This window comes from Ochlerotatus camptorhynchus, unplaced genomic scaffold, assembly GCF_037179485.1.
Source record: "Ochlerotatus camptorhynchus isolate MF236.1 unplaced genomic scaffold, CSIRO-AGI_Acam_v1.1 ptg000216l, whole genome shotgun sequence".
Lineage (NCBI taxonomy): Eukaryota > Metazoa > Arthropoda > Insecta > Diptera > Culicidae > Ochlerotatus > Ochlerotatus camptorhynchus.
This window is the reverse complement of record NW_027040706.1, coordinates 1,439,087-1,456,260: the sequence shown is the minus strand read 5'-3', so window position 1 is coordinate 1,456,260 and position 17,174 is coordinate 1,439,087. Positions and strand designations below refer to the sequence as shown.

General features: G+C 35.9%; 3 protein-coding genes across 3 annotated transcripts in view; 1 reads left to right on the top strand and 2 right to left on the bottom strand.

The window, feature by feature from the left end:
• Positions 1 to 1,032: 1,032 nt before the first annotated feature.
• On the bottom strand, positions 1,033 to 5,897 carry Arf102F (ADP-ribosylation factor 2). The gene is made up of 3 exons (XM_065224894.1): positions 5,755 to 5,897; positions 5,112 to 5,500; positions 1,033 to 1,391 (listed from the first exon to the last, which is right to left on the bottom strand). The coding sequence occupies exons 1-3, from the start codon at positions 5,819 to 5,821 to the stop codon at positions 1,305 to 1,307; spliced, it is 543 nt and encodes a 180-aa protein (XP_065080966.1). The 5' UTR covers positions 5,822 to 5,897; the 3' UTR covers positions 1,033 to 1,304.
• A 2,080-nt stretch (positions 5,898 to 7,977) lies between these two features.
• lin-52 lies at positions 7,978 to 9,927 on the top strand. The gene is made up of 4 exons (XM_065224815.1): positions 7,978 to 8,132; positions 8,932 to 9,009; positions 9,563 to 9,658; positions 9,720 to 9,927. The coding sequence occupies exons 1-4, from the start codon at positions 8,087 to 8,089 to the stop codon at positions 9,863 to 9,865; spliced, it is 366 nt and encodes a 121-aa protein (XP_065080887.1). The 5' UTR covers positions 7,978 to 8,086; the 3' UTR covers positions 9,866 to 9,927.
• Positions 9,928 to 12,389: 2,462 nt separating this feature from the next.
• The window catches only part of LOC135703595 (unc-112-related protein-like), a 51,526-nt gene continuing 46,741 nt past the window's right edge, over positions 12,390 to 17,174 (bottom strand). The window contains exons 5-6 of the mRNA XM_065224854.1: positions 16,445 to 17,135; positions 12,390 to 13,294 (exon numbers count right to left, since the gene is read on the bottom strand). Coding sequence (XP_065080926.1) covers positions 13,094 to 13,294; positions 16,445 to 17,135 — 892 coding nt within the window. The 3' untranslated portion in view covers positions 12,390 to 13,093. The remainder of the gene's footprint in view (positions 13,295 to 16,444; positions 17,136 to 17,174) is intronic.

Sequence of the window (17,174 nt, the reverse complement as noted above, 5' to 3'; positions counted from 1 at the left end):
TAAGAAGTTTTTCTCTTCTTTTTATATACGCGAAAGAAGATTCCTGGAGTGACTATAATAAACAAAAATAGTCAATAATACATGGCATACTTTTCTGGAGAATGGTACATTCTGGGGAATGGAATTCGGGGGGATGGTTTTCTGGGGAATGTTATAGAATTTTCATTTGGTATAAAATACATTTGGTTATACTAAATCTCTTCCAGATTCAAAAATAACATAAATAATACTACACACATTCACTACAACATTTGATAAATAGCTAAACTGACGCTCAAGCCTTACTGACATTCCTGCCCAACTGGCATACTTTCAATAGAGATTTCACCTGGGAAAAAGCTCGCGAATCATAGTGAACTTTTGCATCACTGATTTACATGAATCAATTTTAAATAGTTATTGTTATCATTTGTATTCAGTTTAAACTACAAAAGAAAATTTTCTTCTAAAAAATTTACCCATCTTTTGATCGCATGCTGTTCTTCCGTTTGTCTTAATTTCGGGGTAGTAGGGTATTCGGGGTAGTAGGACATTCGGGGTAACGGCGTTCGGGGTTATGGCGTTCGGGGTAGTGTCACAGAATCAGTACCACCCTCTGTGGCGCGCATAGTCAATTCCCTTGTGTTTTACGTTTACACACTACCGCCATCTGTTCCGCGTACTACCCACCACAATGTACTCAACAGATGGCGGTAATGTTTTAGCGACGATGTTTTACAGTGAGAAATATTCAATGTGTTATGTCTGTTTGTCTGTGGTAATAGTTTTATAACCCAAGACATGTGTATGTTTCTTCGCTGCAGTTAAAGCACTGAAGGAGGTTCTTTTAGTCAATTGATCCAGAGACAACTTATTATTTTTTTATTATTTATTGTTATAGTAAAATATCACTTAAAATTTACAAATAATTAGTGTAGTGTTTTAATTACCTGCGTCTACATGTATCATACTCATACCGATCAATATTACACGTATTTTTTCACCGATAAGTTTATAAAAAGTGAATGCTGTCGATTTTATCTACTTTTCTTGTGTTGCTACAACGGAATAATTTGAAAACATTACTGACAACTTGTTTAATCTAAATGGAAATTAAGATTTCTGATATATTCTTTTTAATTACTCTCTCGCTCCGCAATTGAACATAAAATAATTGTGTTCCTTATTCTTTTGTAGAAAACAAAAAATGCAAACAACCGTACAAAATATAGATGGATAGGTAAGTTGTTTACGGGAATAAAAACCGGCTTACGCGTGCTGTAAATGTTTGCAGATGATTAACGCCCCCTCTCGACACTAGCACATCATTTCTTGGCTAGTTCATTGGATAACCAGTCTAGGCCTTCGTATAATCCATGACCCTGAGTGGCGCAGGTCGCCTGAATGTACCACTGGAATGGGGAAAGAATACAAACAAAATTAAGTAAAAATTCACCAATTGAAATACAGCCGTAGCCACCTAAATGTACGCTAATGTTATGTTCAAACATGAAAGTATCTTCAATAAATAAATAAAAATTGAATCAGCCCATACGCGCTGCGGTCTGGTAGTGCGGTCGCTGTGGTTTTGTCGTACGGCATATGATGGAGCCGTACTGGTTGCGCAGCAGGATTGAAGTATTTAGTGGAGGCATTAGAAATCACTAGATTAATCCAACTTTCGAGGTTCTGCCATAATCTTTAGAATTAATGACTGATCAGCACTCATAGGTAAGGGAATTTGAAAGAAAACGAGTGAAGGACACAAGTATCCGGCGATCTGATCACTAATCCAGCCAACGTAATGTGGGAAGTAATACTTGTATGGCCAATTCAGTGCAGGTTGACATATTTCCAATATTCTAACCAAAATTTGTATTATTGGGATTCAATTCTTAGTAACAGTTTTAAGGCAGGAGAGATGCATTTAGGACGCGGAGGGACCGCTTAGGGGAAGCATAATATTTTTATGGCTTCTTATTTTGGAATGGTTCAAATTGGGCTAGGAGTGATGGGCCGTTGGCCTTAGCCAAGAAGGGTGGGCAGGGGAGTGACACGTCCCCCCTAACTCAGCCGCAAAATATATTTTTTAGATTTCATGTAGGGGAAATAGCTCTAATGTTGGCCATGGATCTAAGATTGGGCCCATCGCTAAATATCTGCTATTTATCAGTTGTATCTAGATGAACGCGTCATTGGGACGGTACTAATGGATATTTTTGGTCGCTATTGAAAATTTAGTCCATTGCTGAATTTATGTATGGGCCCAAATTAGGGGTATTAAGGCCGACATTACATCCATTTCCCCTATCTAGAAAAAAGTTTAAATTTTTAGTTCAAGTAGCTTCTGACAACTTTTTTTTAATGTTTATCTTCCACATTCGTTTGAGTTAGATCCATTATTTCAGAAAACTCAAAAAAAAAACTCAAAATATGTAAAAAAAAAAAATTTTTTTTTTGATAATTAGAATACGAAAATCTTCATGATTCTTGTTTTTCCTAGAAGGACTGAGAATTATTATTCAGATTTTCAAATATTTTGTTCTTTGAATCCAATTTGTATGTTTGAATTTTTTTTCTCTTCCTTGAAACTCCAATGACTCTGGCACTTCAAAGATTGACAATGTTGACTAGAATTCTAAAGACATTTTTAGCTCGAGAGATAATTTCAATGGGTTCTTAATAAATCTTATCCCCCGTTCACATAACAGCGTATATCACGTGATATACGCCATCTTGCAATGAGCACTAATACATCTAGTATTCACTGGAAATCTTATGTATGAGTGCTCATTGCAAGATATCCTATATTACATGATATAAGCCATAGTATGTACGGGGTATTAGGGAATTTTTACGGAGAACCCTTGCAACATTCTATGAAGAATTTTAACAAAATTCTGAGGAAATTGTTCTGTGGAAGGTTTCAAGAAAATTTTGTACTAACAAACAGGTCGGAGTTTTTTTTTCCTTCGATTTGTTTTCCGTCGATCTTGTTTTCCGTGCTGAGCACGCCAGGGAGGCAGCTCCCACACCTGGACCCTACCTATCGACCCATCAACTCATGAACCGGGGACCAACGGCTTACTTTCCTTCTGAAGGTGAATTTGATAAGGTTTCTAAAAAATGCTAATGGCTAAATCTGAAGAAATTACCAAAGAAATAGTAATGAATATAACACAAGCATTTTATACATAGAATAAACTGAAGGGCGAGGTTGTATGAGAATACTGTAGAGTAAATTTCAAAACAAAAATCAGTAGATGATGCAAGTTTGAAGGGAATTCCAATTAGAATCCAAATTGTTTCTGGTGTGTCAGAAATTTTACTAGTGAACAAAATAAAATTGTCGACCTAAACTTTATTCCAGGATGATCTAAAAATAATCATATGTGCCAATTTTTAGACCATCCTAACCCACACTTTAAGAAAAATTTAAAATAAAATGTTTGTAACAAATGTTCGAGTTAATTTTAACGATGATTATCGAATAACTGTTATCGACGAGGTTATCGAATAAAATGGTAGATCTCTACCAAGACGTTTTCAAACATATTTTGGTAAGCTGTTAAAGTTAAAGAGATAAGATGAGATGAGGAATTGGGGATGTCTTTGATAAAAATAAGAAATCTTTAAGCATTGAACGTTCAACAAATTGTAGAATGTTAAAATCCTTTTCATGCAAAAAAAAAAAAAAAAACGCGCGATGTAGAGATGTTATACCTACGTCTTTTGAAAATTTTAATATTTTTTTTTTTTTTAATAATTTTGCTTTGCTCAGTTGTCGGAGTCACACAATATTGTAAAATTTTCTAAATGCTAATCTCCACAGAACTACAAATATGTTCAATTTCACGATTACAAAATTCCAAATTTTTGGAAGCACCTGCTGGAGACACTAAGTAAAATTGTTCAATCTTGAGATTTTAAGTTTCACATTTCTCAAAATTCTAACAATCCCCACCCAAACAACAAATTTATGAGATAACTTGAAACTTGTTTCTAAGAAAATTCTTGGGAAAATTAATAAAAATATTCTGTGAGGGGTTTCTAGGGAAATTAAAAAGATCAAGGATTGGAAAATCAGAGGATTGTAAGACTTTAAACTAACTTAATTTTAATACGACTAGAAAAAACTCGAAACTTGAAGACAATCCCTAAAGTTTTGAAAGGTTCTGGCACCCTGGATAAATTATTTAAAATCATGTTGTATTGTTATACAAATTCATAAAATACCGATGACATATGCTGAAGTATGATTGAAAATTTAGTTTCGGTTAAACGATGATCGACCTAGTAATCCATACGGTATAATAGCGTTCGGTATATTTAATGGTGTTCAGCTAATCGGCGTCATAAAACATTTTTTTGACAATACATGTCATTCCAGATTGCTTCTAATCCAGAGTTGATCAGTTAAACGTTAAGATCAAGTACAGCTAACCACAGACAGAGATAAGTAAACCTTACATACTTCGAGATAAATTATGAGGATCTCGGAAAGTTCATCATGAAAGCTCAAAGCTTTAAATTGCTTCAAATGGCATCCCGACTTGCCCTGAAACTCGCACTCAATGAGCTTTTAAGTCTTCCGTAATGACTTCGATACTCTGTGAATCCACTCTTATAATCTCAGCACACCCTATAGCCATGCTAAGAAAGTCGCTAGACCCTCACTTTGAAGTCGTTCAGACAATCACCCATATTCTTGTTTTCGTTCGAACCGTTTTTTCCATACAAAAAAAAAAGTTTTTTTTGTGTGGAAAATACGGTTTGAACGAAAACAAGAATAAAGGTGAATACCTAAAGTTCTCTAGTCGTAATACATAATATATATATATGTAATATAAATATGTATTCATTCAATATTTGAACGTTTCCACGTGGACAATAATTATACCTGCCCCTCCCCTAGGACATGTGTGGACATTTTTACACTCCTCTCCCTCTTAAGTTGTCCACGTGGTATTGGACGGTCCCAACGCGAAATTAACAAGTTTTATGTATCAAACACATATAACTTACAAAATATCTTCATAATATCTTATAATTTCATAATTAAAAATATATATATATGTATGCGAAATGAGCATTTGCAACCATGAATATATGAGTGAAACCTGACAACTTACGTGTCTGTTCCTGAGCTGATTAAGATGCAACTTGTCGGTCAACTCCGCCGCAGTCATAGCATTCGGTAAATCCTGCTTGTTGGCGAACACTAGCAGAACTGCGTCTCGTAGTTCATCTTCCTGGAGCATACTTTGTAGTTCTTTTTCAGCTTCCACAATTCGCTCGCGATCGTTTGAATCCACAACGAAAATCAGTCCTTGCGTATTTTGAAAGTAGTGGCGCCACAGTGGACGAATCTTATCCTGGCCGCCCACATCCCAAACGGTGAAGCAAATATTCTTGTACTCGACCGTCTCTACGTTGAAGCCGATGGTCGGAATGGTCGTCACAATTTCTCCCAGTTTCAACTTGTACAAAATAGTGGTTTTACCGGCGGCATCCAAACCGACTGAAAAAGAGAACAGATGACATTGTGAAGATTATCACTGCATACCCGAAAATCTGTCTGGAACATATTGATAAGCGATGGTTTGCCTCCTACAGGCGATTTTATTTAATTAACGATGAATCGAGAATAAAAGGAAAAAGATGGCATGTGACGTCATCATGGTAGATATTAGAATTGGGAAATTCGCGTTCATAATGGTATTTGTTCCGCTAAAAGTAAAGTTTTTCTGAAAGTTGAGATAACAGGAAACTTACCCATCAATATTCTCATTTGCTTTTTTCCGAAAAGCCTGGTTAAAACACTAGAAATTGTAAGACCCATTCTGGATTTCCACTTGTGCTTACGAATCAGCTAAACGAGTTGACAACTAATCAAAAAACGCACACAGCCACGATTCTGACATTTCAAGGTGAATAAAGTTATGGTTATCAGATTCAATGTTAATAGTAAGAGTTTACACGGTAGCCAGCATAAACGCATTAATGAGTAAAAAATACACATTTTTCATGTTTAGCTGTCAAAAACTGTGTAAATTAGGGGATCTTAAAATGTGTAAGCCGGCGCCGGTGGTGTAGTCGTAAGCGTGACTACTTTCTCAACCCAATGGGTCTGGGTTCAATTCCAGCCGAGGTCGGTGGGATTTTTCTGAGGTTTAAAAATCTCTGGTCACGTCTTCGAAGGGAAGTAAAGCCGTTGGTCCCGGTTCATGTGTGTTCAATGGGTGCGATATTCTATGCAGGTGTGGAAGCTACCTTCCTGCACATGCGATTGCCACACAGAAAAAAAAGTTGTTGAATATTACATCCAAACTGCTGCAACCAGGTCAATCCATCGGTTGTGTAATATAACGTTGTACGATGTACATCGATTTTGCGAACAAAATTACATCCATTGATGTAATATTGTATCTGCTTTTTGCTATTACATCATTATTTCATACATCAGCTTGAATTACATTGATCGATATTACTTTTTTTTTTGCTGTGCATCAATGGATGGCAACCGATGTCCGTCGGTGATTGGCACTAGATTGCGGAACAGAGACCGACGTTAAATAAAGGAATGCAGAAGAAGAAGAAGAAAATGTGTAAAAAATACTCATTTTAAGAATGTAGTACACTCAAAAATATTACGAAACGAATATAGATTTCGACAGTGAGCATGCATAAGGGCCTATACGCGATGATCGATTCTCTTCGTCGATTTTCTCTTTTGTTGCTAGATTTAACGTTTTTCGGTGCGTTTGCTGTTGCTTTCGATAGCCAATACAACCTGTTACTACTCTGCATTGAACAAATTCTAGAAAATTGTTTCGCCTAGCTGTAGCAATGCAAAGAGAAAATCGATGAAGAGAATCGATCATCGCGTATTCGCCCTTATGAATGCTCACTGTCGATTTTTTTGCATTTTATGGTTTTTCAAAATGTATACATTGGCTCGATTAAAATTTTCGTCAAAATGATACTAAGTCCGAATAATGGAGTGGTATTCGATCAGTGTTTACTAAAATAATAGGAAAAAGAACATCTGTATTCTCTTGGGAGCTTCGTGCTGGTGAAGAGCTTTGTCCCGGTGGATTTCTACTGCGCCTGTGATTGGCTGGGCAGCTACACTGCGTGAGCACGAGTTCATCCTAATGAATATCGAAATCGTAGGTATGTTTTAAATAATATTCATAAAAAATAAAGTCATTGATAACCTTCCTGAGACAATTCCGGAGTGATTTGAGATTTGGGCGTAATTGCATTTGTAAACAAACATGTCAATGACTGATTCCTCGCCAACAAAAGCGCAATCTCGTAAACAAACTATACCAAATGATAGAGGAATCATTCATCTACCTGCTAGTGTTATTAGTCTTCGAGATTGAGCTTTTACTCGCAAGAAATCGGTGATTGACGTGTTTATTTACAAATGCAATTACGCCCAAATCTCAAATCACTCTGGAATTTTAATTTTTATATGAAAATAATAATATTTATCATAAATAAAATAAAGAAACGAAAAATTAATTCTCTCGAATAAACCGTATCTATGCATTGTAAGTATATATCGATTTTATACTGGCACGCATAAACCATTTTAAAACTAAGTTTGCATTCTCTTCCTTTATACCGACCTTTGCGTCGGTACGGAGAGTTGCGATTTAGCGTAACTTTTACCGTATTTAGATTTCAATATTTTTTAATTGTACGAGATGGACAATTACTTCTCATGTTGGGGGGTTTTGCTCCTCCGTTTTTTGACAACATTAGAAGAAGAAAGTGAGACAAACTTGTCAAAAGTAGGTAAAAGTAAACTGGCTGTTGGGGACTTTTTTCTTACCGTGTAGGATATAAACTAAGCGTGTAGCGGGCTTTAATGCAAATTCAAGACCACCTGACACATTGATGCACTATGGTGTTGTGACAGCACAATCATAAAATTTTCAATTCAATGACTATTTTCATTCGAATGATTGTTTATCATAAGAAGAGTCTTCTTTCTGTGTCGGCAAGAAGCAAGCAACGCCTTGAAATTTGTGTTTAACAGTACCCAGTTATTTCAGCATTCGTTGTTTTATGTAATTTATAACGTGGGTTAATCATGTCAGATTCGGATGGAAAAAGCACACCTGTGAAAATAAAAGAAGGTGAGTAGGTAGCGAATCAACTGATATTGACCAATGCACGGAATGACCTTCATGAATAAATTTGACGTTTGAGCGGTGCCCTGTGTACTAAAAATGAACACATGAATAATACTCGCGTAACATTTAAAAATGTCCTATCAAATTATGTACACAAAACTTGTTAGACATTTTTCGCGCGAACCGAAGTACGCCCATGCAAACCAACAACACCATCGGATAGGGTGAATTCTCCCCTTTCCGATAGTGGTTTGGTTTTCGTGGGTGTTCTTCAGCTCGTGAGAAAAGGGCCTAACAAGTTTTTTTTATAAAAGTTGATAGAACCTTTTCTAAAGATACGCGAGCATTACATCATGTGTTCATTTTTAGTAAACACGGCACCGCTCAAAAGTCAAATTTTTTCGTGAGTACATTCGGTGCATTGGTCAATTTTATTTTTTTGGTGCATCGAAATATCCAAAAAAGTATGCATGTAGGGGCATATGAGCTCTGTCTTTTTCTCCAATCCAAAAATTTCCAATAATTTTTCGTCTGTACATGTTTCTTCTGTAACATTTACGTTCGCGTTTCCATACCATTTACGTATCTACGTTTGACTAAATAAATTGCGATTAGGACAATTACTTATAAAATTAATTTGTTGAATGTATATGCGCTTTTCATCAAATTTATATGAATGATATGAAATTTTCGTAATGGATTTTCCTTCGCGAGGATTTAGAGTAATCGACTGTGATTCTAGTTTTTAATACCTTCCTACATATATTATATACAGATGGCTAATAAGAGTTTGTTTTTGCAGAATTGGACGACGATGAACCCAAATTAATGAGTTTAGAGAAGCTGGATCAAGAATCCTCTGAGATGTGGCCAGAGAAAGGTAAATATTATTGCATAGTTCCAATAATTTATTTAGCAACTAAATGCTGCAATGCTGTTGAATATGTTTCTTTTTCTATTTATTTAGTGCAACGTTCGCCTATTAATGTAATAGTCTTTCATTTGAATTGTATCGTTTTCGTTTTTGCGGTGTATAGCTACACCGGTGCTGATGATAGAAAAAACATGGTTACATGTAAATTTTTTCAAAAATTTAAGGGCAAACTTATTTTCTTACATTTTTTTATATTTTTTTTCAAAACGTGAAAGACAAAATTTGTCTTTTTTTTTGTTATTTAATAATGTTTTGGGCGGTAAACATCCCCATAAATATATTAGTAAAACATAGTGCCGATTTGTCCGTTGGTGCCAGAATTGCCGACATTCGGCAAACAAAATTAAGTGTGTACGTCACGTCGCAACCAAATGAGTCGGAGGAAGTCGATTGAACTATAGTATGAAGCAAAATACGTTGTCTAAATTACCCTACTGCTCGTTTGTCATTATATTACGGGGTGGTATTAAATAAACTTACGCGCTTATATTAATCCCAGGTTCAGCAATGCACGGATTTCATACGCCTAGTTTGAATTTTTCTCCCCCGGCATGGACGAAAGGTTTAACGCAAGACGATATTAACTCCATGTATCGTGAGTATTTTTTGTAGATGCCACATATTTTTTTCTTCTTCAATAATCTAACATTCCTCAGAGCTGGGAGCATTATCGACTAACGGTATCATCGCTGAGGTGAAGAAAATGTATGACCAAGCGTATCAGCTGGGAGTTCAAGAGGCAAAGGAAATGACACGGGGTAAATATCTGAATATCTTTACCAGCAACCGAAAGAAATCGTGATAAGAAGAATAATGCATTATAAGTTTTAATTCGTTTTGGTTTTCAGAAGTATGTTTTTTTTTTAAACATAATAAACCATTTCATCCGAAATGATGTGTTTGTTTTGATTTGAACTTCGCTGTGTTATTCAATACATGGAAACAAAATACGCAAAAAATGACTATAAAGAACCCATTTTAAACTATAAAGTATGCATGTATGCATATTCGAGGTAAAACGGGACTACTCATAAAACGGTCCTATCTGTATTTATCGATTCTCTTCATCGACTTGCTCTTTCGTTAATGACTCAGCTGTAAAACCTTTCCCTGTTGTATTTGACGTTTTGGACGCAAGATAAGATCTTCCTTTATCAAACCATGTGATAAAAAGAGCGCAAAACCTGTTTGCATAGTAAAAGGTTATCAAAAGAGAAACTCGATGAAGAGAATCGATCAAAGCTGATAGGACCTTTTGAATTGTTCATCGAGATTTTTTTTAAATCCTTTTATTAGTATCTGTTACTTCTAAATTAATAACTTTTACTCATTTTTGTACAAGCAATTACTCAAAAATGCGATAGTTATTTTATGAGTAGTCCCGTTTTTCTTCAAAAATGAGTACTTTATAGTTATAAAAGAGTTTTTTGCGGTTACCGTGTATAGATTACGTATCCGAAACAACCGAAATAGTATCCCACGATTTTTTTTTACTGTAGCCATCGGCATCACTAGGTAGAATTCATAGGGATGTACTAACCTATTATAGCCTTTCCTAAAAAAACATCTGTTTTCAATTTACATTTTCCAAGCCTCCATTAGCTCAGTAGTCGGTAAAGGCGCAGTTATGAAGCAAGACCATGCTGGATGAAGGTGGCTGGGTTCGATTCCCGGGTCGGGTTTAAAAATTTCTCGACTTCCTGGGCATAGAGTATGTTAAGAATATTGAGTGGGGACGTAATTTAACTACAGTAAGAAGAAGAATAAGGTCAGGAGATCTAAACATGTTCTAGGAGGGTACTAGGCTCTCCTTAGTTACACCAATTATTATCATTATTATTTATTTAGTATATAAACTTCACCTGGTTAACAGTCTTAAGCTTCTCCTTCCCATGGTAGCTACAGGGTATCCACAGGGTCCGTCTCCTATTTGTCAATCAACTATTAAATAGTCAGTACTTATTTAAGCTTCTCCGTGTGCGCATTATTCTCGTCCATATGCATTTTTGAAATTACAACTTTTTTTTCCGTGTTGGGTGTATTCATCACTGCGAATGGGGAATGTGGCCTCCTTTAGCGCAGTCGGTAAAGGTGTAGCTATAAAAAAGGCCATGCTGGAGGCGACTGGGTTCGATTCCCGGTCCGATTTACTGTTGTTACCTGACTTTTAACGAATATACGGTGTATATGAGGGAATATGAACTCGTCTAATTTAAATTCATGTTAAAATTGTTCAATTAGAATAAGATATTATGTATTTTCAATGATATTCAATGAGAAAATGGAAGAGTTGCCAGTCTTCTTGATCTGTTGTCTTCGCTCAAACCCAACCAGTTCGCTTGGAGTGCGACACATTCAAATCTCAATTTTAGATGGTCAGAAAATTTTACGTTATCGAATCAATGTTCTATAAATATTTATTCAAGAGCAAATTTTCATTATGTCGTAAGTAACATTCGCACCAATCCGAGAAAAATAAAGTTTTGTTTTGATGACCGAAAAGTTATTCCTATTTCCAAGTAAACACATATAATCTCATAGTGATAGCAATGTTTAACATATTTAGCAGGGTTTTAATCATACAAATGCAAATCGCTAGCTTTCATGCTAAGAAATACTGGTTTTTGAGTCAAAAGTTATTATACGTCGTTTGGTGGCCCCTATTGTTACTTAAGTCAAAGTGTATTTACCAGGATATTCGGGAGAATTATCAATTACGTCTCCTTACGTGCAGCCCATTCATCATTTTAGGACCACCGAAATCATCTTAGCAACAAACAGTTCGATTTATTCACTTTAATAATGAGAAAGCGAAACGACGAACGTACACTTTTCACGGGTTTCTCAGCGCTGTTACTTAAGTCAAACGGCATCTCCATAGAAATTGGGTGACTTAAGTAACATCGAAAACTATTTTGATCGGAAGGTGATTACGTCAAAAAGCAATTTGACTGGCAAATAAATTTAAAAATGGGATTTGATCCTATATTCGGACAGTATATAGTGTAATAGCAGGAGAATCGATTGACACTGATAGCTCGACTTTGTTTACCTTTGTTACATTCGACGTAATGAAAATTTGCTCTTGTATTCATCTCTTGCATCTACATCCATCTACTCGCATTTTTCTCCAACTTTTTGCAGGAAATCTTCAAGAACTTCATCAATCTTCTTTCTATCTACTAAGCGTACGCACATCTCACAACAACAAAGTGAAATTTTCCCTGCATCTTAGAAAGAGTCACCCCCTCGGTCCGCTCCTATATTTTATTAGATCCTCTCTAGGGTGAATCGCCCCTTTAGTCGGTCATTGGTCATATTGCATGTAGAAAGAAAACTGTTCTAGAAGGAAATTTAGTAAATTTTATTTAACATGTATCGTACACAATTATTAGTTACAAAGCTGTTATGTTTTAAATCATCTAAAAAAATCCGTCTCGGCATTGTTATTTGATTTTTTTCCTTAAATAATGAAACTGTTATCATTATTGCAATATTAGTCTCAACATTTATTAGGTTTCATTTTTTAACCTTATGTGAACAGTTTAAGTAGCTCAAATATTAAAAATAACATTGAAGGTTGTTTGTATAACATAAATATACTTGAATTACCGACGTTATAAAATCTACACTAACAGTACCTATAGATTTACTTCGTTTTAACACGATGCAGAAGACACTTTTGGCATTTCTAAAAAAAAATCCTCTAAAAAGTGTACATTAATTATTGCATGTTAACTATGCGTGTTTTCCTGAAGAAACGTCAAAACTAAGGCTTTGAGATGTAAAATCCCAAATTATCTATCGATTATTGATCGAGTTTCTGATTGTCTTACTAAAATATGGTTACTTACAAAGACTTCAATTAAAAAAGTACCTTCCAACTTGCTTAAAACAATGATTTGCTATTTTTTGTTAACATATTAAAATAAGCTCCTAGCAGTGTTGACATTTGACATCATACTATTTACATAAGTTTTGTAGAAGATAAGAATACCAAAATCATACGAATTTTGTTGGCAGCGACGGTTTAGTTCCAGCCACCCGTTAGTTTGTGGAAGAGCTCATCGTTAAGCGTTTGGTTCGTTTCTTTAGATCGCATCGACATGAAGATGTAGCCACCGATGAATTCGTGAATGACCTTGCAGTCGGCGGATAGCGAAGAAAACACGATACTTTCGCCTTGAAATTGAATCATCATGCACTTGATCTCCCAGTTGACGTTCCAAGCCTAGAATCGGGTTAAAGAAATAGTTAGAATTCTATGACTACATCATTATCTAGGAAAGGAATCGAGTAATAAATGATAAATTCAGTGGCGTTTCCTTAACCTCAATCTACCTGTGCACCAACTCTCAAAACATAAACAATTATCAAAATATTGCTTGCAGTGGATAAATATCGAGTAAACTAGATGATGAAGTGTATTTTTCAACCGATTCGAGTATGAATATGGCATTAAATCTGGGTTTGAAAGTTGGTGCACAGGTAAAAAGTGAGGTTATGGGGCGCCACTGGATAAATTATAGATTAAATATTAAGGTGGTTCAAAATATCGATTTCGCTTCACGAAGCTCAATCTATTTCAAGTCAGGTCTTGGTAATTCTCTCAAAAATGTGACCTAATTTGAATGCGAACACATACTGCACTGGCCCTTTGAAGTGTATATGGGAAGGTGATATTCTTCTGATATGCTCTACGGTGTACTTGACGCGAAGAATAGGGTAAACAATCCAGGCTACTATGTCCTAAGTGCAAGATGCAGTGTTGTAATCATTACGAAGCATATCGCTTAATCGATCCAACCAATGACAAGATGGTGTACAGTAGAGAGGGTCTAGTATAAGAGAGGAGCGTACTGGCAGTTTTGAGAAAAACGAACTTTCAAAGCCAGAGGTAATCGAGCAGCGCCTATCTTGATTGCATTGGCAGTGTTGCTAGAAGTCACCTAGACATAGGTTGCCAAGGCAGTTTGTTTTGAGTTCGCTCCTCTCTTAAGCTGGGTTTAGACAGGGCAAGTCAATTGATCAAGTCAGTTGAATTCAAGTGACTTGAAAGCGAATTGAACGTGTAAACCATGCCATTCAACTGACTTGATCAACTCACATGAATTGAAAAAAGTTGAACCAGGCTCAACTTTTCAAGCCAATTGAATTCAACTGAGTTGATCATTTGACTTGCCTAGTCTAAAACCAGCTTTATACTGGACCCTTTCTCGATGAACATTTCAAATGGTCCTATCTGCTTTGATCGATTCTCTTCATCGACTTTCTTTTTTGATAACCACTGCTACACGCAGGAAAAAGTTTTTTAATTTCAATGATATTATGTATTAAAAACAACAACAAAAATTATCATTCCCCGGCTAATAACTTTTTTTATTGAATTCAACAATAAATCTTTATTGTTCGGACATAAAATATTGTTGTTTTCAAAATCTGTCAAAAACGCAATTAAAAATATATTTTGTTGAATTTACAATATTTATTTTCAAACAGACAAAATCTTTTTTTGATAAAAAAAGATAAGTTGCTACCAACAATAACTTTTTTTTATTAAAAAAAAAATTGCTGCAAATAACAAATTGTTTTTAATAATTTAAAAATAAAATTGGTTTGGCATAAATATTTTAATTTTTAATTTTAGCAGTTTTTCTAGTCGAGAAATAATTTTCAATAAATTTAAAAATTGTTTTTGGTTTCATTTTCTATTTATCAACAAACGGTTCAAATAGTGATTCAATAGGTTTATCAATTATACAAAAAATACCGAAATTATGACCTCTCATTAACGGTATGTAAATTAATAGTTTGCGTTTCGAAACGGGCAACGTTTCCACGGTGTATTGATTTGCTGGAGTTGGGGGAAAAAATCGTTAAAACACGTATTAAAATGCAAATACTGAATTCCTTACAAAGAAAGCAACTTGTTCAAAAAGAAGGTCAGGATTTCACGCTAATTTTACAACATAGTTTGATAAAGGAGATTCTTATGTAGCATCCAAAACGTCAAATACAATAGGGAAAGGTTTTGCAGCTGAGTTATTAACGGAAGAGAAAGTCGATGAAGAGAATCGATCAATGCAGATAGGACCTTCCGAAATGTTTATCTAGCTTTCTAGTGTACAGTAGAGAGGACACGTTTTTTGGAAGGTGAAAAGGCACACAAGCAACAAGCCGAATCGATTTAATCGAGATCGAGTCACCGCTTTCGCATGATATCGAAATAGAAATTGAGCAAGACATTGACGAACAGGACAACGTTTCCGACACGAACTCGGAGTACGAATCTGGTGAAGAATCTTTGACGAAAGGAGTACCAGTACCTTGGTACCGGGACTGCTAGTCTGCTAGTCAAAAACTTCCACATGAACCAAAGACGTACGAAGATGCTATCAACGGTCTCGAAAGCGCGCTATGGATGGCGTCTATTGAGTTAAAGTTATCGGTTCCAAATGTATATGCAAGCGCAAGTAGGGCGAAAAAGTGACGTTGTTCGCTACACGCAGAGAAATGATTTTTAAATTCAAATGGATATATTTTTGGCTCAGGGCCTAATGTGGTATTGATTCAAATATATCATTCGGTTAATTCAAAGAAAAATATTTTTGGATCAATAAACCGCTTGTAGAGTCAATAATCTGTTTGTTGATTCTAAAAACAATTTTGTTGATTAAAAAATATGTTTTGTTGAAATAGTGATACAATTCGCGTGTAAAGGGCCTTAGAAAGTTTGTTTACAAATGCTTTTGTGCCGTTATCAAATGTTATGCCTGATATGTTCGAATCAATAACAAAATATATTAGCCCCTGAAACAAAAATCCATTTTTCTGCGTGTACAAACTTCAATTGGTAGCGCAGGCGTTCACGCAGACGGAACCGACTTCGACGAGGTTTTTGCTCCTCTGTAGTTAAGAATGTCATATTTTGGGCTCTGTAGTCGGTTGTTAGTCAGAGGAAGATGGTCGTCAAGCACGCCGACAAGAAAATGGCGCAGCCGCACAGGATTCTGGAGGGAGCCGTGTCCATGCGCGCCCACCACTTGGTGAGGGGAAGGGGGTGCACCGGTGGTCCACTTATGGAAAGTTTCTAGTACCTACAGTTGAAAGTCTCTGCAGTAGACAAAACAAGCACATGCTAAGTATGCAAACAATCAAGAAAATCATTTTTTGTGACATTCTGGCAGTTAAGCTCGCAGTTAAGTTTGACAAATTCGTAACAATCGTAACAAAGGCTCTGAAATTTACCAGATGCTGGTCGAAAGCATTTTTTGACAACTATTTGTGAAGATTTAGGAATTACTAGGTAATATCAATAATTTTAATTCAATTATTTACGAATTCAGCATTCAGAGCTAGAATTTTGAGTTTTTGTTCCTACCTTCATGGTGTTGTAGCGCCAGGTTTTCAAATGATCACCAGTATTGATATCCATCTTCATGATCCGATTGCTGACCACACCCAACAGTTCCTCCTTTTTATGTCCGTCAAACTTGATTACGAAAAGCGTAACTCCGAATTCCGGGAGGCTCTGCCATGCCCGAATGTAGCTCATTTTGGCATCCATTAGCGAAAGATCCTTAACATTGGCGTGGGCTTCCAGCATTCGCATGATAGCTTTATTTTTCAGTTTTTTAACATATCTAACAGACAAATACTCGTTTGGTTCGATGTTGTTCGGGTTTATCGTGATTGCCGGAGCTTGTGCAGGTTTCTGCATGCTCAGGAAAGATTTTATGCTGGATACTTCACTGTCATACGAACTGTCGGCCAAAGAACGACCCTTCGATGCTAACCGACAAGCGGCCATCCATTTGGCATATTGATCCTCGTTGTCGCAACGAATCCACATTTCACTGTTGGTGTTCTGTTCCAGTGGTACTTCTAGCTTGATGTTGAATTTGTTTTGTGACAAATTTACTTCCGGTGTGACCTCACAGCCGCGCAGATTAATCGTAACTTGAGGGGGATTATTAGATCGGGCATCGTCTCTACTCTTGTACAAATGCAAATGTAGATCCTTGTACGTAAACCAATAGCGCTTGTAACCTTTCAATGTGAATTTCTTCGGTCTGAAATAACATACAAATGTATCAGCTTATTTAGAATGG

Coding starts and splice junctions, on each gene's coding strand:
- Arf102F (XM_065224894.1), bottom strand. CDS start 5,821: ATGGGTCTTACAATTTCTAGTGTTTTAACCAGGCTTTTCGGAAAAAAG. Junction 5,501..5,754: donor GCAAATGAGAATATTGATGG/GTAAGTTTCCTG, acceptor TCTCTTTTTCAG/TCGGTTTGGATGCCGCCGGT. Junction 1,392..5,111: donor ATCAGCTCAGGAACAGACAC/GTAAGTTGTCAG, acceptor TCCCCATTCCAG/TGGTACATTCAGGCGACCTG.
- lin-52 (XM_065224815.1), top strand. CDS start 8,087: ATGTCAGATTCGGATGGAAAAAGCACACCTGTGAAAATAAAAGAAG. Junction 8,133..8,931: donor ACCTGTGAAAATAAAAGAAG/GTGAGTAGGTAG, acceptor TTGTTTTTGCAG/AATTGGACGACGATGAACCC. Junction 9,010..9,562: donor TGAGATGTGGCCAGAGAAAG/GTAAATATTATT, acceptor TATTAATCCCAG/GTTCAGCAATGCACGGATTT.